General features: G+C 38.9%; 1 protein-coding gene across 39 annotated transcripts in view; it reads right to left on the bottom strand.

Annotated features, from left to right (window-relative positions):
• The window catches only part of MAP4K4 (mitogen-activated protein kinase kinase kinase kinase 4), a 188,192-nt gene that overhangs the window by 8,298 nt on the left and 156,123 nt on the right, over nucleotides 1-23,771 (bottom strand). For 4 of the 39 annotated variants that reach the window (XM_032255491.1, XM_032255496.1, XM_032255503.1 and 1 more), the window contains 15 exons: nucleotides 23,151-23,237; nucleotides 22,377-22,598; nucleotides 21,256-21,417; nucleotides 18,223-18,456; nucleotides 17,243-17,349; nucleotides 15,694-15,845; nucleotides 14,957-15,054; nucleotides 14,226-14,234; nucleotides 12,348-12,523; nucleotides 11,734-11,854; nucleotides 10,463-10,654; nucleotides 8,410-8,527; nucleotides 7,918-8,088; nucleotides 5,041-5,184; nucleotides 78-212 (listed from right to left, as the gene is read on the bottom strand). In XM_032255491.1, coding sequence (XP_032111382.1) covers nucleotides 78-212; nucleotides 5,041-5,184; nucleotides 7,918-8,088; nucleotides 8,410-8,527; nucleotides 10,463-10,654; nucleotides 11,734-11,854; nucleotides 12,348-12,523; nucleotides 14,226-14,234; nucleotides 14,957-15,054; nucleotides 15,694-15,845; nucleotides 17,243-17,349; nucleotides 18,223-18,456; nucleotides 21,256-21,417; nucleotides 22,377-22,598; nucleotides 23,151-23,237 — 2,128 coding nt within the window. The remainder of the gene's footprint in view (nucleotides 1-77; nucleotides 213-5,040; nucleotides 5,185-7,917; nucleotides 8,089-8,409; nucleotides 8,528-10,462; nucleotides 10,655-11,733; nucleotides 11,855-12,347; nucleotides 12,524-14,225; nucleotides 14,235-14,956; nucleotides 15,055-15,693; nucleotides 15,846-17,242; nucleotides 17,350-18,222; nucleotides 18,457-21,255; nucleotides 21,418-22,376; nucleotides 22,599-23,150; nucleotides 23,238-23,771) is intronic. The other 35 variants (XM_032255501.1, XM_032255504.1, XM_032255510.1 and 32 more) reach the window with 31 other exon arrangements.

Below are 23,771 nucleotides of genomic sequence, written 5' to 3'. Positions count from 1 at the left end.
TGTGAAAATTTAAACCTTAAAATTCAAACTGAACTCTAAACTCTGGAAAAACAAAACGTGATGCTTCTAGAACTTACCAACTTTATAATGTACACATCCTTCCAAATCCCCTACGGTTGTCCATCCCTGCTTCTTCTCAACTTCTGGATCGTTGTGAAGTATTTTATTTCTCAACCAGGACAAATAGTAGACACGTAACTTATCCTTTTTGCCTAGCAAAATAAATATAAATATTTTACATGCCTATTCAGAAGCAGGTCTCATCAGTAATAATAACAGTAACCAAAAGAAATTTCTACAAAGAGTAAACATCACTTCTTCCAAGAAAACCCCTTTGTATCAACGTTTTACTAGCAACTCAATTCAAGTTGCTCAGATGGACTTTTCAAAATCCTACAGAATTATCAATGGGTGTAGGCTGGGCTAGAGGGGAAGTTTTTAAAGAATAATAAACTCAAACTTATGTAGATGGACAGTATCAATAAACCACAAAGTAATACAAACACCTGCATAACAATACAACCAACAGAACTTATAATGTGCTTTCACATGTATTATCCCATCTGATTCTCAAAATCCTTTAGAGCAGTTACTATCTCCCATTTCACAGAAGAACACAGAATGGTTAAATCAATCACTTAATGTCAGTACTTAAATCTAGTGAAAGGCAAGTCATAAGTTGGAGATATGTATCACAGAAACAGCTGAAAAGGAGTCATAGCCAGAATATGTAAAGAACTCCTATAAATCAAATAGAACAGGAAATAACCCAGTAGAAAAACTGGACATGCCACAATAACTGGAACTTCACAAAAGAAGTGATCTCATGGATACACAAAAAGGTGCTTGTTCTCAACAGTAATAACGTGTGCTAAAACAATGAGATGATTTCATACACCTATCAGAATGTCTAGAATTTGAAAGACTGATAATATCAAAGGTAGGCAAGGTGTGGAGCAACTAGAAACTTCAGAAACCAGTGTTGTAAACTGTTAAAATCATTTTTAAAAGTTTGGCATTATCTATTAAAGTAGGAAATGTGCACATTTTACATATGATCCAGTAATCTCTCTCCTAATATAAATGTATATGTATGCCCCCTAGTACATGAACAGGAATGTTCATAGCACTATGGTTCCTAATAGCACCAAACAGGAAACATTAATGTCTGAATGGATAGTAAAATGAGTACATGTATTAAGGTGTAGTTATCTAAAGGAACAAAGAGAAACAATAACAAAAAAAATGATGGTGGGCAAAGGCAGCCACACACCCACATCAACAAGCTAAAGAAGAAAAATCGCATGATCATATCAACAGATGCAGAAAAATATTTGACAAAACCCAACATTTACTCATGATAAAAACTTCCAGGAAAACAGGAATAGAGGGGGATCTGCCTCAATTTGATAAGCAAAATCTACCATAAAACCTTACAACTAATATCATACATAATGGCAAGAAACTAGATGCCTTCCTCCTAAGATAGAGAACAAAAACAGGAAGTAAAAAATACAAGGACTGGGAAGGAAGAAATAAAACTGTCTTTCTTCACAGAAGGCATGACGTCTGGGTAGAAAATCCTAAAGAATCAACCAAAAAACCCCAAAAACAACCAACCAACCAAAAATCCTGCTGGAACTAATAAGCAATTACAGCAAGGATTATAGCAAGGTTGCAGAATGCAAGCCTAATAAAATAAAAAAGTTGGTCACTTTCCTGTATTTCCTGTATACCAGCAACAAATAATTAGAATCTGAAATTAAGAATACAACACCATTTATATTAATACTTAACAAAGTAAAATGGGTATAATAAATCTAATAAAACTAGCTCTTCGCTAGTTTTATTTAAGGAAAACTACAAATTCTGATGAAATCAAAGAAGAACTAAATAAATGCAGAGATACTTTCATGTTAATGGATAGAAGATTCAATATTGTCAAGACATCAGTTCTTCCCAACTTGATCCACAGAGTCAAAGCAATTCTAATCAAAATCCCAAGTTATTTTGTACCTATCAATAAGCTGACTCTAGAGGCAAAAGACCCACCACAGTCAACACAATATTTAAAAAGAACAAAGTTGAAAAGCTGACAGTCCCTGACTTCAAGATTACTATAAATCTGCAGTAATCAAGAAAGTAATTAGCACAAGAAGAGACAGATAAAAGGAAAATAATACAGCCCAGAAATGGAACTATACAAATGTAGTAGTAATCTCTGACAAAAGAGCATAAGCAGTTCAATGAAAAAAGGCTAGTTTTTTAATGAATACTGCTGCAACTAGATATCCACATGCGAAAGAAAATAAATCTACACAAACTTTGAAACTTTCACAAAAATCAATTCAAAATGGATCATGAACCTAAATGTGAAACAGAAAGCTATAAAGCAGATTCTAGAAGATAACAGAAGAAAATCTAAGTGACTTTGGATTTGACAATGACTTTTTAGACATAATACCAGAAGCACAAATCATGAAAGAAAAAACTAGTAAGTTGGAGTTCACTAAAATTAAATACTTCTCTTCTGCAAAAGACATCATTCCACAGCATAAACAGAAACTGATAGAAAATATCTGCAAAATTTGTAACTGATAAAAGACTTAGATCCAAAATACACGAAGCACTAACTCAACAATAAGAAAACAACAATCCAATTACAAAATGGATTAAAGATCAAACTCACCAGAAGATATACAGATGACAAACAAAGGAAAAGATGTACCATACATCATTAAGAAATTGCAAATTAAAATAAGATACACCTATTAATTATTACACCCCTTCAGAATGGCTAAACTGCAAAATACTGAAAAGAAGTTTAGAAAAAGTCTACTGGAAAAAAAAAAAAAAGCAGCAGCCATCACCAGAACACATACTGTTTTACCACCACATAAAATCAGTTCAATGAAGGTAAAATCAAGCTAACATGTTCAAAGTCCGGACAGTGCTTGTCTCTGTGGGCAGTCCCTGGGTAGCTTCACAGGGCAATTTTGGGGTGCTGGCAATATTCCATGTCTTCACCAGGAAGGGGCTATCTGGATAGATTCTATGTGTGACAGTTCATTGAGCTGTATATTTATCTGTACTTTCTATGTATGTCATACTTCAGTATAATCTTTTTAACTTTTGAGGAATTGTTTACGGGAAAATATTCAATATATGTTAAGAGAAGAGAAAGACAACATCGTTTTATATCTAATGTTTTGTTTCCATCTTGTGAGATATATTTACAGAAAATAGGAGAGGGAAATATAAAACATTAACAAGAATTATCTCTGAGATGGGGGTAACATTTTGTTTTATTCTTCCTAAGTTTTTTCTATTTTTGAAGCTTCCTACAATTGACACGTACTACCTTTATGATTGTGGAAACCATTAAAAGCTAATAAGGAAGGAAAAAAATACAGAAAAGTAGACCAAAAAATGATGACTGGTATCAGCTGATTATTTATTTATTTATTTACTTGTTGATTGATTGATTGGAGACAAGGTCTTCCTCTTTTACCCAGGCTGGAGTGCAGTGGTGCTATCACAGCTCACTGCAGCCTCAACGTCCCAAGTAAAAGCAATCCTCCTGCCTTGACCTCTCAGATTGCCGAGATTACAGGGATATGCCACTGCACCTGGTCTCAGCTGATTATTGATCCCATGAATTGTCTTGTTTCAATGGATCACTAAATGTAGATTTTTTTTCTCCAACTTAAAAACCCACCATCCATCAGCACTCTAGTTTTGAGTGGCTGTTTCCTCATTTAAGTATAAATAATGAAATTTTTGCATTTCAAGAAACTCCTTTATTTAACAATCAAAAGCATATATGAGAAGTAAAATAACTGCAAGCAAATATGTTACATAACAAGCTTGTACTAACAAGCACATAATTAAATCAAAATCACTGGTGGTATCATAAGTGATTATAACATCATAAGTGACTATAAGTGGTAGTATATAAGATCCATTTATAGTCTTATAATTTTGCATACCATTTGACCAAGCAATAACACGAATTATTAAGAAATTATGATCAATGCAACATGATATGTACCTAAAGGTTAAGTAAGCTACAAGGATATCTGTGAAAAATGTTTACATGAGAGGGGAAAAAAAAGGAATATACCTACAGGGCAACAACAAAAGATAAATAAATACATTTTAATAGATCTACACAAGGAAACATCCTCTAGCCATATAAAATGGAGGCCATGGAAGGATGTTCAACGGCATGGAGACAGCAGACTACTAAGTGCTTTGGACAATCAGGCCTGGATGGGACACACCCCAACCTCAGGACAGAGTTTGCTATAGACAGGTAGATGGGGGAGGGACAGGGATGCTGACTGTACGTACAACAGTGTACTGTGACAACTGTTCAAATCAGCTAGTCAGTACGTGAATGTCATTATTTCTCACTATTATCCCCTGTATGTTTGAAATAGTGTATAACCATTTGTATGTAGATTTTTTCCCTTAAGTATGTAGTGAGTATGGTGTATTCTTAAAAGAGTGAAAGTTAAAAGTTTATACAAGTTAAAAGATATGATCTCTGGATGATTTTAATTTTTATTTCTCCTAGTTGTTTTCCTGTAGTAGTTTATATTGTACAATTTATACCAGAAAAATCCTCTTCTTAAAGAGACATAATTGTGTTAATTGACATAAAAACCATAATACAATACTTTTACAATAATGGCAAAGAATACTTCCTTTGGCATGTAAAAATCTGTTGGGAAGGAGTAGACACAGCCCTATATATTGCATAAGGCAAATGAAATCTAACAAGCAACAGGGCAGACAGGGCCAGTGAGAAAGCACACATTCATACGCTTCTCAAGACTGCTTTCGGAGGAGCCACAGATCAAATGTGCACGTGTGTGTCACATCTGAATACATCTTCAGCTCACATTATCAAGTCTCAATGCAGCTGTATCTTATTTAGCCAGTATATCAGAGAATGAGCTAATGAAGATTAATGTGTAAAGCTACAATACTGTTAAGACAGTGTCACATATTCTGCTTTATAAAACACTCACTCACCAGATATTGTCACCAAGACATTCAAGCCCTCAAGTACATCCATTTGTTGAAATCGTCTTCGGTTGATCAGAGGATAGACCTTCCCTTGGCCACTTCTGTCCAGCAGCATTAGGCCACTCTCTGTACCCACTAGCAAATTCACTCCTGTTTCAGGGACAGAGAAAGGCCTCAATTTTATGCTGTGCTTGGAAACTACTCAGAATGTACAGAAAGGATAATATCATCTATTTGGAAAAAAGTGCAGTTTCTTAATTCACCCAGAAGAAATGTTTACAACAGTCAGAGGTTAAATAGTCAAAGTAACCAATCCTGCAACACATCACCATGTAGCAGTGATGCTGACATATTGAAACATAAGAAAGGATAAGGGAAAGACCAAGAAAGCCTCATCCCATTGATTTCCTTAATAATCCATTAGTTTCCAGTTCTTCCTCAGTTCCTCGAGAATGTTATATGCTGACTATTTCCTGTCTTTACAATTCTATGTCTAATTAGACACATCACACATTTGAACAAACCTTCATCTGATACCATGGTCTTTTTGTGCTTCCTTATCTTTCACTGGCAAATCTCCAGAATGGGCCATATACGGCCCTCAAATCCTTAACGGCTTATGATTTGGCTTCCATCACTCATGTTTAAGCTTTTCTTAAAGATCACTTTCCACCATGAAGAAACAACTGCACTCAGTTCTCTTGTCCCTCCATTTCTTAGGACTATCAAAATATCGTGACCGCCCCATGTGACCCAACCTAGCTCTCTAGCCTTGTACTGTCACCGTCTCCACACTCTTCTGATGTGATGTGTGACATCTCCTTCCTTGTTTCCACCTCTGCCCTCTGCTTCTTCAGTGGAGACATTTCCACCGCTATCTGGTGACACACAGCTGCCTGTGCCTGAGCGTGCCTCGGAACCAGTAACTCCTAACTCCGCACTACTACTTTGCCTCCTGCTTTCCACCCACTGCAGATCTCTACTGAAACTATCCTCGTGACTTCTGCCATTTCTGTCAATAGCTCCCAAGTTGCTCTGCAAAACTAGCTAAGCTGGCCACTAGAGCCAGATAAAACCTCTTCTCTGTCCCTCCTTTCCCTTTCCTCTGCTCTCACAATTGTTCAGGCTTTGGCAACTTTGTAAGTGATGGATAGGGACTTCAATTAAGGTTGTTAAAGCAGCTTCTCTCCACTTTCTCATGACACATATCCAATCAATCCTAATCTTGCTAAAATACTCAAGTCATGATATATTTTCAAAAACTACACATTCCATGTAGAAATTATTCTGAAAGCCCTGGACTGGCATCTAAGACTACCTGCCCTTGGGCCAAAGTACTTCTCCCTCTTGATCATTCATGTATTTACCCAAATGCTCTTGTTCTTTAGAATCTTCAGTGTCAGAATCACCTTTGTAACATGTAGCACAGATGACCTTACACTCCTAGGGAACTGGGCACGTTACATGTCTGCACTGATTTCCTCAGTCATAAACTCACCAAGACAAGGAATAAACTATTTGTGTAGAGGGAGTGATGGCGAAGAATATCATGGTCATACAGTAGGCCCACACCCTATTTCCAGAGAATTTGAAATGAATAACTATGACAGCATCAAAGAACGACCCTCCTAGAGCCCTCTCTCAGCTCGTGGCTGGTCCTTATCGAGTTGAGTTGGGATTATCCCAACATTTGGAGGAAAGTGTCTACCCAAGCAATGCTTGTGAGGATAGTGACTTAATGCTTAGAGAGAAAAAAAAAAAGCTGCACAACTTAAAAAGATTATCAGTATAAGAAAAATAAATATGTAATATGTGATTCATTTTCATGTAATTTTATTTTTGAGGTTAGCCATTTTGTCCTGCCTATATGCCTGTTAAGGTGGAATTTATTTGAATATTATGCTTAGTGTTTTCCTTGCATATACCTAGGCGAGTTGATCTAAACAGCTTAGAAATTATTGGCAGAAAAAACACATATTTATTGATAGAACTGATGCCAGACAGATGCCATTCCAAATGTTCTATTTTACACAAAATTTTGGTACATTCCTGGTCAATCTTCAGTATCAAGCAGATTTTTAAAAAATCCTATGTCAAGAATCTGGTAATAACTACACAAAATATAAGCCTTGTGAAGAAATCCTATTATTTGTGTTATAAAAATAAACATATAAACATCAACTTCAAGACTTTACAGTGAGAAAGAATAAGGGAGTAACAAGATAAAGCTGAAGACTCTTTTCAAACACACAAAAGCTGCAGGTATTGTGGCAATTACACTCTATCTTCTGCTTCTCCATGATGCATTTCCAAGTTGTATAATTGTACAGTTGTATGATTTTATAAAGTACTGAATGCCAATAGTCAAAGAATATACATAGTCACTGTAAAGTGCTTGGAAATTATGAGCATGAAAAATGAAAAACAGTAGGTTGCATGTTGAAGTAAGTTTTTATAAATATACTTTTTCCACAATTCCACTGCTAGATATGATTGAATTTTATAGTGAAAACAGTCAACCTCAGGGTTCCGGGTACAATGTACACTACTGAGTACAATGTGCCCTATTTGGGCTGATGGTTACACTAAAAACCCAGACTTCACCACTACAAAATATATCCACATAACAAACTACTAAAAATTTGTTCAATAAAAACAAAATGGAGATTAATCATTCCAATATCTGACAGCTAAAATGAGTGCCAGTGTATACATGTACCATACCAGTCTGCTAATATGCCACTGTGCATATGATAGCAGATGGGTATCATAGAAGTCTTCCATCCTGTCTATCCACAAACTATTCAAAGAGGCACTTCTCTAAAAGACCAGCCACCACTCAGAGTAAAAATCGAAGTGCTGGAGTAGTGGCTAGACACCTACCCCATAAGGCAGCACACAGAATCTCAGAGTTAAACCTCTTCTTGTATTTACGAATCTCCGGGGTGTCACTCTGTGGCCTAGTGTTGGTGGGATTCACATTGACCACTGAGCCTTTCCGGGTAGGATCTTGCCTTATGGCTTCTGGTCTCATTCCATCACAGGAAAATCCCACTGAAACACAATACATTTGAAATTATTTTCTGTACACACACACACTGTGCCTGTCTCCCTCCCCCAATATACTTCAAATAAATATTCATGTGCTATAACCAACACTTTGTCAAGGAGAAGAAATTTGTAAGCAATGTGTATGGAAAAAGGAAATGGACTCTGCAGCTCACTACAGATAAGGCAATGCAACTGGGATGGGAAGTTTCTGCACCCAAGGTCTGTGCCTGGGAATAATCAGCAGCTATACCTAAGTCACCCTAAAGAGCAACTCAAAGATAAAGTCCCATTTGTCAGCTGCTTTCTTGTTGCTACTGTACTTACCCACAGAAGTCACTGTTGTTCCACTAGATGGAGAAATCTGTAGTAATCTGGGGTCTATAAAAGGTGTAAAGGAGGAGGAAGATTTGTGTTTCTGGAGTGTGCTACTAGCGGACTGAGTCTGCAATGTAAATTTCAATGTTATTAATATAACAGGCATTTTAAAAATGAACATTAAAAATATACATTACAATTTACTTCTGTATTGCACTATTTCCCAATACTTTGCCCTATTTCTCTTGCATCATTCCCTAAAAAATGTTCTGCAGGGAGCTTCCACATGGCAAAACACCCCTCAGAGCAGGCTGCTTTACCTGGAACCACTGCAGGAGCTGTATCTCTACCAGAGACATTGCTCGTCTACAAAGCGGTGCTGCAGGCGACCAATGAAATCTATACTTCATGTGCCTAGCTTTAAAAAAAATTAAATACTTATAATGAAAACTCCTAAAGGAGGTCTGAAATGTCTTGACCTCAATTCACCAATTTCTGAATTTATTCTCCTACCCAGAAGAGTCCAAATAATCTACGTTGGAATATTGGTAATTCTTAATGATTTCTATTTATTTTGAATTGAGCCTCTTGCCAGAAAGCTACAGAAGCTTTGGCTACTATTGTTTTAGATGCATCACCATTAAACCCATACCAAATGGGGTTCATTAGTGAAAGGTGCAAATGACAAAATAAGGCATATCCTTTTGATCTTTTAGGAGCACTAGTGTTTTGGTTAATAATGTAACTTAAGACAAAAAAAACACAAAGAAAGTGAAACAAATTGTTAAGTGGAAATGTAATGACAATTAAAAACAAAACAAACAGAAAAATAAATTTGCTGGTTTAGTGAGTTAAGGGTTATAATAAAATACTGCACATTAGAGCGAAATGGAGCAAAGTTTAAAATATAAATATAAGAAGGAATGTGAGTGTAGGCGGGATATATATCTTGGGAGAAAAAAGGAACATGTCTGATCAAGTGCTTTTGGACCACCTCCACGGACACCTGAGAGTCACCGTATCCTAGAGCCCATGCCCTCCCCTTAGCTTCCCACCTGAACATTTGTCCCCTGGCAGCTTCCCTCCCTGTCCCATGAGTCAGTGGCGAGTCCAGCCAATGCCAAGCCTATCTCGGAGGCAGTCGACTTGCCCCTGCTCCTCAGGAGGAGTGGATTTTTCTGATTCTAACCTCCCTCAACTGGTAGACAAAGGCACTAAACCAAATCTCCCATGGAATCAAATCACTTGATTAATTAAATACAGGTGCTCAAGTGGGCTATGTCACTATACCTGGAGTATGACCCTGTTCAAAGAGCAAAGAATCACCCAGACTGAGCCAACACCCAGACCGAGCACCACAGCCAAGCCTTCAAAGGAACACACAGATTTCCCACACAAAATTTTAAATTAAAATACAAGCTCAAACCTTTGTCCTTCTTGTTTACGTCCTAATTTTTTCTAGGTTTCCCCAAAATAATTTGGCTTCTAAACCTCTGAGTGATTATAAATTTCAAAGACTGAAATCCTTAATAGGTTTGGTGAAAACAAAATCAACCAACGACCACCCCCCAAGAAAGAAAAAAAAATCCAGCTCTGTTTGAAAGAGATTCCTGTACAGGATAACAAGTTTGTCCAGATAAGGCCAACCCTGCTGAATTGAATTTTCCTGTATTTTATTTATTGGATAAAAAGAATGAAAAAGGCAGATTCCACAAATGAATATAAGAATTTCATGCCAAATACATAATGGGTCTGAGGACACAGCAATCATTTTATTTAGATTTTAAAAAAATAAACTAGATAAAGAAAGCCATGCAACTATACTTATCTAGAGAACAGTAAACAGTGAACTGGCAAGTTTGGGGGAGCTGATCTAGGGTTAAGGGGTTTATATGCAGATCTGAAACATGTTACTTCGGGTTGGGGAGAAGGGTAGGTGACAGAGAAAGCAGGGTGGGAAGGGAAGGGGGTGAGGGTGTTGGAAAGGTCTCCTTTGCAAACTAACTCCTAGACAGTGCTGGTCTAACCCCAGGAAAGCAGCCAGCTGTGGTGCGAGACATACCTCATTAGCAGTGAGCTTGTCCTGGGGTGTCTGTGGGGACATGGTGGGTGTCGGCTGGCTGGAGGATGGGGAGGAGGAGGTGGAGGAAGTGGAGGAGGAATGGCTTTGCTGTAAGAGATCTGGCAAGAGGTGAATGCGACCGGCAAAGCCATTGCTCTCATGATGGCTGGCACGCTTTTGGTCAACTGTACTCTGTAGAAAAAACAGGCACACTTGTCTCGCTCAAGCGCTGCTGAAATTGCCTATGGCCCTACTGATAACTGCTTTGTTTAAGGTGCTGTGTGACTTTTAAACCCTGTTAAATTACCAAGGAAAAACCAAATAAATTAGCCTGACTGCTCATGCTTCCTCACCAAACGCTTAACTTCAGCCAACAGAATTCAAAGTACCTCATCTGGTGGCTGCACGACTCGAGTAGTGAGTGTTTAATCTGGTTTATCAGCTGTGCTAGCTTCTGTTACCAAAACCAGTATCTTTTTTGTTCTTTTTAAAACTTTCTTTGTAAAGCTCCAGAAAGTACCTGTGGATTCTCTGAATCCTGGTCTTTTCCATGTTCTTCCTACTTTCCATCCGAATGCATTGCCATAGCATGAAACACACTTAGGGCAAAGTCCAAAATACTAAATAGGTACCCTGTTCTATTTAAATGAGAAGTGTATCACTTTAATTAAGTCTAAGCTAAGAAACGAACAGGTAATTATAAAGCTTAGTGATCCAAACTGAGCATATCTGGGTGGCACACATTTAATTGTTCAACAAGTGAGAAAACTAACATTTTGGAACACAGAAGAGAAACCTCCCAAACCCTTCTGCTCTCCGAGTCTCTGGGCCTGTGATGAGGTTCCTCCTGCCTGCCTCACCCACTCCCGCTGTGGCACTGCAGACACTTAGAGCCAAGCGTGCTCTGCAGAGCCATCGTGGCTGCTCTGCCAGACTCCAGACCTGCTTCCTCACTTTGCAAGCCTGTTTAAGGACTCCCTGTGGTTTCTCTCCCACTCAGACATAGACTGTGAGACTCAGCGCGGTGCTTGAATGAGGGCTGCCGCAGACATGCAGAGGAGCAGCGATGTGGGGTGGAGACTACTCGCTACCTTCTGGGCATGCAGTACACACCTGCCTCCCTAGCCCCCAACACTCGACACTTGACCCTCTGGGACTTGTTAACATGAAAACAGATGATGATGGAGAAACAGCATGAGTGAGTGAATGAGCAAGTGGGTTAATGACCACAGAAGAAGCTCAGCCTCTGACAACAGAGAAGACACGGGTACCTGGCGGACGATTAGAGTGCCCTCCTTGGATGGGGTCATGGCCGGCTCACTTTCTACGTCGTCATGGACAATCATAGTTTTCACAGATTCTGTTTCACCATTGCTCAAATTCAGAGATGACCTATGGAGACAAAATCCAGAAGCGAAAGGCCTTAATCTTTCAAGGCGTCTAGGAGATCCTGTTTAGGCTTTTTGCCTTCAAAAAATCAAAACATGAGGCTACCAGTATGAAGCCTCTTCCAAAAAAGCAAGTGCTTAGCTTTTTCCCTTTAACAAAGAATTTCCTTCCAGTGTCCTTTGTTTCTGAGCAAACAATTAGAATGAATAATTAGGGCTAATTAAAGTAGTTATGCCAAACTGAAGTTCCCCTTGAATCATATATCCTCAAATCAATAGGAAAAAATGAAGTACACACTGAGGTGCTGCTGGGAAGCACTGACACATGCACACACCAATGAAGAGAAAGGGAAACACAAAGTGGACTGCTGAATCCACGAGAACTACATGGTAAATGCTCATGCGGCCACATAATAGTCTAGGAACAACTGAGTCCCAGCTGAAAGGACGCTCCAAGAGAATACTCTCATCCGCTCTAAAAGAGACCGGGGACTGACGCTGCTCTGGTGTCCTCTGGTCCCGAGGTGGACTCGTCAGCCCCTTCCTGCTCCACATCGTCGTCCTCCTCATCTGTCGTTCCCGACTCCTCACTGGATGAGGAGTAGTCTGTTACTTTGTGAGGTGGCCGTACATCTTCTACTGCTCGAAGCTCTTTGGCCAGTGCAGTCAGATCCTAAAGCAAAGGACAGAAAAGAAGAGAGTAAGGCAAGGAGGGAAGGGGACAAGAGAAGGTGAGAAGTTCTTTAACTATCAATAAATTGCCACAAAGTTAGTTTTGTAGAACTTTTGTAGTGTAGTGACCCAGTTACATATGAAAGTGAGCTCCTATGGCTTTTGATAGAAAAGACCAAAGAAAGTCAAGAGAGCGATTAAAAACAAAACAAAACAAAACAAAAAACAGAAGAGACCAAAAAAAACAAAAAAAAAACAGAAGAGACCAAAAATAAAAAAGGTCAAAGATGTCATATACAGTTCAAATCCCATGACAATAAAAAAACCACAATGATATCCTTATGATAAGCTGATAGTTGTTTTTTAATATGAGGTAAAATTAGATCAACAAATGTATATACACAGAGTTTTAGGCTTTGCTGTAAGGATATATCCCTATCTGACAAAGTCTTCTTTAGAAGATTCTATCCCAAAAGCAAGCCTCTAGTTAAACAGGCCTGATATAAAAGGTGTTGAGGGAGAAATTTTTATTTTACTTCAACTTTTATTATCAGAAACTTCAAAGCTCTAAGGGTTAATATTTAATAAATATTTATATTTACTATTTATAAGATATTTATCAAATACTTTAGTATTATTTGATATATATTAACATTTTAATAAAATTATTTGATATATATTAACATTTTAATAAAATCAACATTTTAGGTTTAATATTTTATGAATAAAATTTGTAGAAACATAACCTCCCTCCCAAAACTCTTTAAATATGGCTTATTTAACTAAAGGCTTGCTTTCTGGACTGTCCCCTTTAAAGAAGACTGTCATACAGGCAGGTGTCTTTACAGCAAAGCCTAAGGATCTATGTATATACATTTGTTGATCTAGAATTTTACCTCATACTGAAAAACAAAAAACATTCAAACCTACGTTAAAATCAAAGGAGTGAAGTTAGCACTAGGACACCATTTACATCTCACATGCCACATTCACAACCTGCCACATTCACGGACAAGTCCATGACACATGAAGAGACAGCAGCGACCCTGCGTGCTGGGGAGCAGGAGGCTGTGGGCATCCCTATCGCCCTCCTTCAAGCCTTACCTACATCTCCCCATAATACAACCTATCAAAGGGAACATCCGAAAGAAGAAATCAAAAGTGAATTTGTTCAAAGGGCTTCCTTTCCCTTTACTCTTTCATACTGAGATGCTCTACGACTCCCTCAATCCACCAAATATAATTTTCAAGAATTAATACTCCACATATAAAACTCCAAATTCACCTTTTTATTTGGAAATTTTATTTAAAAGTAATCACTTTTTAAAAAGACAATCTATATAGCTCTTTTTGTCTTTTATTTTTCGCAGTTCCAACTTTGTTTCCTTTGGTTTTATAGTTGAGAATGTTTCTTTTCTTTGAGGTTGAGCATCTGAGGTAACAGATTTGGGCTCTGAGTTTTGCTATTAGTATTTCATGGTTATAGCTGCAGTTTTTTAAACAGTTACTCAAAAAAGCTACATTTAATAATAAATACAGCAAATTTTATGTTAAAGCTGGAGTAAAGTTTAAGGTTTTTAAATTCTAGAAAAGAACAAGAAGGCAAGCTAAGGAAGGAGCAGGATCGCAGCTCAAATACAGGCTGAGCTGACAGATGACCGGAGTGCTGCTTTGAAGTGGAACTTTCCAGAGATGGCGCTTACCACTTCGCCCTTCAGTACAGCGCAGTTTCATGGAGTCCGGGAACCCATCGTTGGTGAGGAATGCACAGTACGAGGAAGCGCAGCAGAAAGAAGGGGAGAGGGAGAAGTACAGAAATCAGTTCAAGCAGGAAATGAAAACTCTGATAGGCTTAAAATTCTACAATGTGTGCACAATTATGCAGTCAGCTAACATCAGAGAGATTAAAAGTGAAGGGTGAGAAGCAGTCACATCTATCACCCCAGGTACCAAAAAGCAGAATGTAGGCAATGAGTGAATTTAAGAAAGTGATTTTTAAAAACTTACTCTAAAAGCCAGTATTGTAAATGCCAAACTCATGAAGAATAAGTAAAGGTTAATGCCAAGAAAGAGATAAAAAGGCTTTTCTTTCTTTTGTATTTTTTTTTAAAAGCATCAGTTTCCTTAGAAGGAAATTTCATTAAATAAAAACTACACTTTGCTCTGTGCTATTCTGTAAGACTGACTGTACACCAAGTGTGTGGCCAGAACAATAGAAAAAAGGTTTAACACTCTCTTGAGACTTAATGCTGGAAAGGAGATGACACCAATGGAAGGGAACAAATACGTCTGGGGTTTAGGTCATTCTTTATAATTCCTCAAATCTGTAAAGGGCCCTTGCAGAAAAGACTGCAGGCCTCTCAACCACATATTTTTATTAGAAAGATCTCATTCAAGTCTGAAATAAGTAAAACTGATTTTGCACAATCCTTACAGCAGGCTTAAGGGGTCTGAAAACTTCCTTTTTATCTTCAGGTTTTTTCACTGCATTTTCCAGGCGCTGAGATGGAGAGCCTTCAGACTTGGATGACGCTGTTGGGTTCAAAAGGGACAAGACAGACGGATGCACATCAACATATGGATGTGTATTACGAAGCTGCCCTGCACACCCCACCCGCTCCTGTCTGCCCACTCATGGCAGGCTCTCCACATGCAGGTCTGAACTACAGGCCAGAGAGGGCCGAAGGAGGGCTCCAGCAGCCTTCCTGACTCTTTACTTAAACCCTTCATCATCACACTCACTTTGACGCATGTCACAATGTATACGTTGTCATGATGTGTCAATAATACAGTAGACAGAATATTCACTAATCTATTATGAGTATGTTAAAATAACCAATACTGATGACAGTATAGGCGCTGGAGCCCAGACCGAAAGAAACGGGTTCAAATCCCAGCTCATACATTAGCCAATTACCTTGGACAAGTTATTTAATCCCACTAAACTGTAAAGCATTCACGGCGCTAGGTATATATAAAGCTCTAGCTCCTTTATGATTAAAATCAGGATGAGTATTAGTGTCACTAGCAACCTATGCTAAAACTTTGTTTTGTGATGTACAGCTACATGCAAACCACAGGTCTTTTTTTTACAGATTGAGAAGAACTTCCAATAGATGGATCACAGCCCAAAAACATTAGCAGGGAATGGGTAAAGGAAAGGCTGCCTACATCTCACTCTGAAGCGTTCCCCAGAACCACTCTGAGACCCAGGGTGAGACCCGGGCTGGGATCCTGAGTTGCTGGACCCTGAGGAGCTGCCACTGCCAGGTCTGGGCACCAGCTTTTCCACTCTCTCCCACAGAAGCCTGGGCTCAATACTGCTGTTAGAAAAGAAGCAGAGAGAACAGTTAATGTGTCATCTCAAGATGCAGTGCCAACTTATAAACACATGCATGGTGTGCCCATCCAATGTCTTTAAAATGTAGGGAGGAGAAAAACAGTCTATACAACACTCGACATTAAATTCACCAAAAGATATAATGACATTATTCATGGATTTTTATCTCATATGTTTTTAGTTTGTATGTAAATGATAGCCTACCATTAGTAGATCTAAAACTGATCAGGTGTGAGATATAATGCTACTGTTCAGGGTAGAAGTAGCAACCATTTCTGTCATAGCTACAAGGCAGTTCTTAATATTAGGAAAACACTCCACATTTGTATGATTGTACACAAAGTTATATTCTGTTTGTAGGCTGCTGCTCTCAATCTGCCCATCATTTGTTCTCAAAAACTGACACTTACAAAGAATAGCCCTGTGTATACGCTGTTGGAAATGGTACAGAAAGCGTGGGCTGGGGTGGATTTCCTGCCATGGATGGACACAAAGCACACATGTGCTAGGTTAGAATTAACAACACAGACTTGGTCATGGAAGAACACCAAGGGTCCCCTCCCATTAGCAATGCTGAGAGTTCTGTGCAGTTTCTGGGGTATCATCCATCTGACACTTCAAGTCAGACCAAGGTTCCACGTGCAGAAGGCAACCTTTAGAGGTTCAGTGATGATCAAGAAATAAAACATTCAACATAATCATCTTTTCCTCCCTATGATAGTGCTGGCCAATGAAGCTTTCTGTGGTGATATGTTCTATATTTGAGCTGGATAATATCATAACTACTAGCTACATGTGGCTATAGAGCTCATGAATATAGGCAGTGCACTAAGGAATGAAGTTTCCATTGTATTTCATTTTAACTAAATTTAAACTTCAATTTAATTTAAATTCAAGGAGGCTTCTGTAGCTAATTGTACTGGACAGAGCAGCTCTAGAACCTAAAAGGGCTATTATTTGGTTAAATCACTTGTTTACTGCAGACTGTCAGTCAACCAGTGACTTCTTTCATAACCTGTCCGTGATTTTTGTTTTATGCCACAGGCCTTACAATATCCCTTAGATGAAAAGCTCCCTCTGATCACAGTTCTCTTAGAACCTCTCCCCTTTCCTTGCTGCTCCCTCCACTTACTCTTACAGAGAAAAGTAGTTTAAATTTCAGAGTTACTATAATACACATCCGGATTCAAACCCACTTTTTACTACACATCAATTTGATGCCATCTACGATGATGGAGTTTATGGCAGCTTTTCCTTTTATAACTGATCATCTCTTTGCCCCAGAACGTCTGTGTTTAAGAGGATTTTTATGAAACAGTCAATGTGAGGCTGTGACAGACTGCACAGGAAGGCTGTTCTCAGTGTTCACTTGTCTTTTACCTGGTGGAGTTTCTCTGTCCTGCCTGGCTATTCTGCTGCCCACTGCCCTGCAGTGGGGAATCTCGACAGGACAGAACAGGGGAGCGAGATGTTGTTCTCACAGGAACCTTTAAGTAGAAAATATAGCAATTAAATTGTTGAAAACATGAGAAGGAAAAAAACATTTCCCTACCAAAATATATTTTAAAAGCAGTCCTAATATTTAAAAGCAGTCCTTCCTATCACCTCCTCTCCCCACCTCTACTTCTTCCCTGGTCCTACACTGAAACAAATTGGAGAGAAAATTTAGTCATAGGCATCCAAGAAGCCAGTACAAACAGCCTTTCTATGTTCCTGTAACATTTAAATGATGTTTGGACTGAAGGTTGGTAGCAGGGACATATAAAGCATTTGCTGAGATAATGTGAGAATCAGGAAAATAAGCTCAAAGAAACCAAACAATGGTCTATAAATGGATTGGCAGGAAGCAAAGACTGGCAGGAAGCAAGAAAATATTCAGAGGAAGCAAATTCCAAATGAGGAAAAATAAATTGATATGGGCTCTTTTGTTTAATTTCACGATTAAGTAAACACAAAAACAAAACAAACCCCCCTCCATTTAAAAATAAATTTTTTTTCTTATAAGACCTTTTCTAAAAATTTTGACATGAGTATTATAAAACTGCATTGCTTCTGTATAAACATATAGAAAAACTGCTTAAATAAATTATGAATTTGTTTAAGAACTCTTTGTAGGCTTACTTTTACATCATTTTGCTACCTTATTTAGAGTTAACAACAACAATAAAATGCTAACTGGCTACTGGCTAAATAAAACTGCCTAACTATGGAACTTTCTCCTCACCATTAAAAAGTCCCTTTGAAATTTCAATGCCCCTTTAAATTTGGTGAAGTTGCCATACCCATAATTAAAATAAATAATCTTAAAAAAAATAACAAAAAAGAAAAAAGCAGCACACATCTGTCTTTCTGCTCCTTACCCTTGGAGGCACCTCGTCACTGTCTGATCTAGACCAAGCCTTTTGGGTAGGGTCAGACGCCTCTGACTTAGAGTCAGAGCTCTGACTGAGCACCTCACTGCGGGAAGGTGGACATGGGTCCTGAGAACGAAGATGGTGGTGTGCAAATTTGGGAGGAGAAGGGTCACTGAAGGAATGGGATCGCGAGACAGGGGAAACATTGTTCTTGAGAGATGCCAGGTGGGACCACTGTACCTTACAAGAAAACAAAACACAAAACATTCAATGCGTTCTGCATAAAACTGGCTTTTCTGGTCAATACCAAATCCAAAGCAGGAACTGGCAGAGGCAGAATACACACCGGGGTGGTACAGTGTTAGGTCAGCCACGCAGTGAAACAGTTATACTTCAAAGTGAAGAAGTGGTCTAGGGACACAGTATGCAGAAAAGAACAAATGTACATTTACAAGGAAAACTCTTTTTAATATCCAGACAAACATTACAGAGAGCAGTTAATGTGAAGATTTTTTTTTTTTTTTTTTTTACAAAGAGGCTGAGAGCTCACTGAAAGGGGGTATGATGTGTTACATGCACATCCATGTCAAAGTAGAGACTGGAAAGGCAGAGAGAGGCAGAAAAATCAGAAGCTAAAGAGCACTGCCAAAAGTGCAAGCCTACCTAGCCATCCTCACATTACCTGCAGTGTCAGATTTTACACCAGACCAAGTAACAAAACAGCACGTTCAACAGGCAAAGACAAACCCCTCTTGTTTTGACAAACTATAATTATCTCAAGAATAGCTATTTTTTCAAATATACCAACAATTTTTCTCATTTTTCCCAAGTCTACAAAAACCCATAACCTACATATCTCCATATCATACTAGTGATGAAAATAAAGAATTGTGATTTCTTTAACATATTCAGTACCATGGATTCTCTGAATTGACTACTGCTGGAATATTCCTCCCACTTAGAGAATTACAAAAATACGACAATTACTTGTCAACTGAGTTTATCTGATTGCTTCTAAATTGGGAAAATTATCTCTGAAAAAAATTCAGTAAAATATTTTCATCAAATTATGTTCCATCATTCCAAAATAACTGTTCAATATGATAATTTAAATAATTATGGCTATATATCTATTACATTAATGTACCTGACAAAAACTGAAAATACTAAATTAATTTGTTCAACCCTTCCAAATACAAAATGTGAAATTAGTTCTGGTGTATGATTTCTACAATATACAGGTAAGATTTGTATAATACCAGATATTGGTATAATCCTAGACTTCTAAGATTTTTAAAGGTACAGCATGTAATTCAAAAGAATTATCTGAAATTATAATCAAAAATGAGTTTTAAAATAGAGTCCTACATGAGAAAAGTTTCCCCCAAATAATGAACAGGAGGAGGAAATGGGAGACTCTTTCTAGGCAATAAACAAATTCATGACAAATGTAAAAATTAGTATAGCTAATTCAGAAACTCCTATTGTCTAAACTATTAGTGGCCAAAGAGATAAAGATTCTCCATTTATGGCAAGTTTAACTTTCAGTGTGAAAACTTTTATCCTACAATCTTCAAGCAGTACAAAGTTGTTAAAGAACCGAGTTCTCAGGCCTATTTTAGTAGTCTCTCTTCTCTTCCCTTTTTAATTGTGTCCATTTATCCTCTCCTGCTTTCTTCTTTCTTTTCTATCTCTTCCTTTCTGGAGCTGCTCATCTACTAGCAGACCAGCTCTCCTGGGACTCAAGAAACTGCTGGTCCTATGGAAATACCCACTCACCCTCACATACCCCCCAGCCTCAGTCCTAGATTTTTTTTTAGATGGAGTCTTGCTCTGTCACCTAGGCTGGAGTGCAGTGATGCATCTCAGCTCACTGCAACCTGCAACCTCCACTTCCTGGGTTCAAGCCATTCTCCTGATTCAGCCTTCCGAGTACCTGGGATTACAGGCACCCACCACCATGCCCAGCTGATTTTTGTATTTTTAATAGAGATGAGCTTTTGCCATGTTGGCCAGGCTGGTCTCTAACTCCTGACCTTAGGTGATCTGCCTGCCTTGGCATCCCAAAGTGCTGGGATTACAGGTGTGAACCACCGTGCCTGGCCCTTTTTTTTAAAAACCCCTCTGTGCTGCAGATCCCACAGTTTCCTGTCACAAGAATATAAACTTTTGTCCCCCACACAGGCAAACACCAGTGAAAAGTAAACTCAAGCTTAAGAACTTGTTCCTAATATTCTGGATTACAGAGTGGCAAGTAGGAAAATGTCTAAAAGTCAGTAATTTTCAGCAAGAGAGTAGGAATCGGTATTTTAAGGGTCTCTAAGATCTTTGGCAGTAATCTTTGTTGCCTGCTCTCCTCTACGGACAGCACAGTGGGTTCTGCTCCAGCCATGGGGCATTAGCCCAATAGTTGCTAAAGCAGACCTAGAACACTGCAGCAGACCCAAGGAGAGGTCACAGCCTTTTCCCTGGCCTATTTGAGAGAAATCTACACCTAACCCACTGGACCTAAGCTTTTTTGGATCCTCAACCCTTTGACAATCTGATAAAAGGTCATCCCACCCCCACCGCTCCTACCCCCTGGAAAAATGCACATTTGAACAAATAAAGACATTTCATGTGGAATTTCAGGGGTATCATCTAAGGCCCGTTCATAGAACTGGCCAAGAGCAAGGAATCACACAGTAAAGCACTTACTTTTAAAATACTTGAGAGAAAATTTCTGGCTCTCCCTCACTAAACTAAAAGATCTTCGTATTAGAAAAAAGAGGCCTTTAACACCTGAGTTACGGAAGGCAAATGGTTAGAAGAAATCGCTCAATACTCTTAATGAGTACACAAAATCTCAAAAATTAAAAAAGTAAAGAAAAAGATCTTTCCCTATCAATTGAGCGTATGTCTTCTTTTAGACTAAAGTCACTCCTGCTAATCTTGCTTCTTTTTCCAATGTGGTGACAAACTAAACTGTGATGTTACAGCAAGCCTGCGGCTCGGCGAGCCATTGCATGAGTCAACCACAGCAAAGCTGGCTGTCGCTACCTGTGGCTCCGCTGGTCTCTGCAGGACAGGATGCACAGACTCGGAGTTGCCATTGGAAAAAGACTCTGATCGGGAAGGCACTGGTGGCTCCAATACTCTGCCTGTCTGCTTAGACTGGGCTTCAGGGGAGCTGTGGTTAGTTTTCCTAAATCTATCTTCCACCTGTATCAGAAAATTAGAAGATATAACTCAGTGTTAGTAGGGGAAAAGCAGAAATATCAAAGAAAATCTGAAAGTGGAAGACATCTAAAGAGAAGTTTTCTGTTTTCTTCTGCTACAAGAAAAGAGAGGAGCAGCTGGAAAAAAGAAGGTAGATAAAGCAGTGCTACAATTACATTTGGGAAAAAGAAAATACTTATGAAGATAAAAATTAGCAAGGCAGTCTCTAAGCTCTCCTCCTTTACCAGAATTCTAGGACTGTATATGATGATAAAGTAGAAAAAAAATCTGTCACAAGCAACTAACCAAACAGATTAAAAAACTACCATCAGAAATCCAGAATGCATTTCACTCCACCAAAAATAAAAGCACTCTAGAACAAACAGAATATTTGTTTCTAGAATCTGCTGCCTGTGAGGGCAGACACAACAGAAGGCTGCCATCACCTGTGGGCCAGGACTCAACACCTCTGGAAGCACACCTGTCACCCACCTCGCACCCCCAGCAGTCCCTGCAGCAGCCTACTCTGAGGCTCTGGCTAGCCCTAATGTATCAATCTAACAGTACATCCTGACATCTGCATAGTCAGGAAGTTGAGCCACAGCCACACTTTAGCTTCATACTAGTTTGGGAGAATAGCTAACCAGACCACGATTTCTCTCATTCATATTTTTAAAAGTAACTGTGCTACATCATCTTCTTTTTGTTTAGTTCTGTTTCAAGTTCTTTTGGGATATGTTAACTGAGGCACTCTGGTCCTTTATGGAAAAAGCACTGACTGGACATGAAACCTTGGGCAAGGCCCTCCACTCCTCTGAAACTCAATTTCCTAGTTAGAAAACAAAGAAACTAGGTAATCTGCTGACCTCTATGGTCCATTCTAGAATTCATATGACACAGTTCTGAAGAGTCATTGTATGACTTTCCAGGGCAATGTCTAAGTGACAAAGGAAAGGGGATACCTCTCGTGCTCGGTCGGCAGGCTCATAGTGGGCTTTGGGCTCGGGAGCGTGGTAGCTTGGCTTGCTCCTTTCCTGCTGTGGTGGTGGCGGCTGCTGCGCGTGCTGCGGGTGCGGCCTCCTGTGGTCATGCTGTAGAGACAGGAGATAGGCTTGTTCTTGTTGCAACTGCCTCTGGAGCCTCTCTGCCTGCCGGTGCTCCTCCATCTCCCGCCATCGGCACTCCTTGGAGAGGGAGAGGATAACACTAAATCTATGGGACACTGGAGAGCTCACCTCTTCTCTGGATTTGTTCAGCTTTTTTTAAAAAAGTGACCATACATTTTCCCCCTGTCTTTTGTAAGAAAGCAAAATGGCTGGGATTTTAAACAGCACATTACCTGTGGAAAAATCTGACAGCTGTTGCTAACCGTAATATCATGAACAGAGTAAGAGAGAATTCAATTAAATGTCAGGTTTAGTTGTATAGATACTAGGTAAAAAAATCCTGTGGCATGGGCTTTCAACCTACTGCCCTCAGCATTCTAGTGTGTTCACTGAGTGCCAAGTTCTGTTCAAAACCTTGTATCTACCGAAGGAGAACAATTATAACTTATTAAAGAGAACTAAAGACCACTTTGCCATGTGCTAGCAATATGAATGTAAAATGGGCATCTCTTTTGAGCCTGGCTGCCCACAGCAAAACCAAAATGGTCTAGTGATCACCACAGCTTCCCGGCTTAGGGGAGGGATGAATGAGCCCTGATGCTACAGAATGAGACAGAGGTGGGGCGTTACCAGTAACATGGCCTGCTCCTGGAGCAGTTGCTGCTGAAGGACTTCCAAGTGCCGCTGCTCCTCTTCTAGCTGTCGCCTGATATACTCCTGTCACACAAAAATCACCCAGCAATCAATTTATCCCAAAGAAAAGCATCAGAATCACCTAGAGGGAGCACCAAGAACCATTTGCTCCAATCATCTTTAGCGACAATTTACGTAGTGTTAAATACCTAGAGAAAATCTATTGCTAAAGATTTCTCCAAGAACTTCAAATTGGCCAGTCAGACCTAAGGAGTCTAACAAATGATGACAGGCATTCCCATGATATACGTGAAGGTAGATAAAAGTATTTCTACTAGAACACAGTTGTTGTATACAAATGTAGAATTTTTTAAAATTTAAAATTTAAAAACAATGCCATTCCTCTGAAGGTTGGTAAACCCCAGAGAAATCAAGAGTTTAATTAAAAAGAATCAAAAGATTTTGATTAGTAAACAACTGCTTATTAGTCATTATTTATAACACGTATGGATCACCAACTTTTGAAACCTAAAACCAAAGCCCACTTAGTATTAAAATACAACAAACATGATTCACGCTTTTGTTGATGATTCCAAAGGTACCTGGAATGACTACATT

The sequence above is a fragment of the Sapajus apella genome, unplaced genomic scaffold (genome assembly GCF_009761245.1).
Source record: "Sapajus apella isolate SASKATOON/1434 unplaced genomic scaffold, GSC_monkey_1.0 scaffold89, whole genome shotgun sequence".
Taxonomy (NCBI): domain Eukaryota; kingdom Metazoa; phylum Chordata; class Mammalia; order Primates; family Cebidae; genus Sapajus; species Sapajus apella.
The sequence above is the reverse complement of the archived record's forward strand: the minus strand, read 5'-3'. Positions and strand labels throughout refer to the sequence as shown.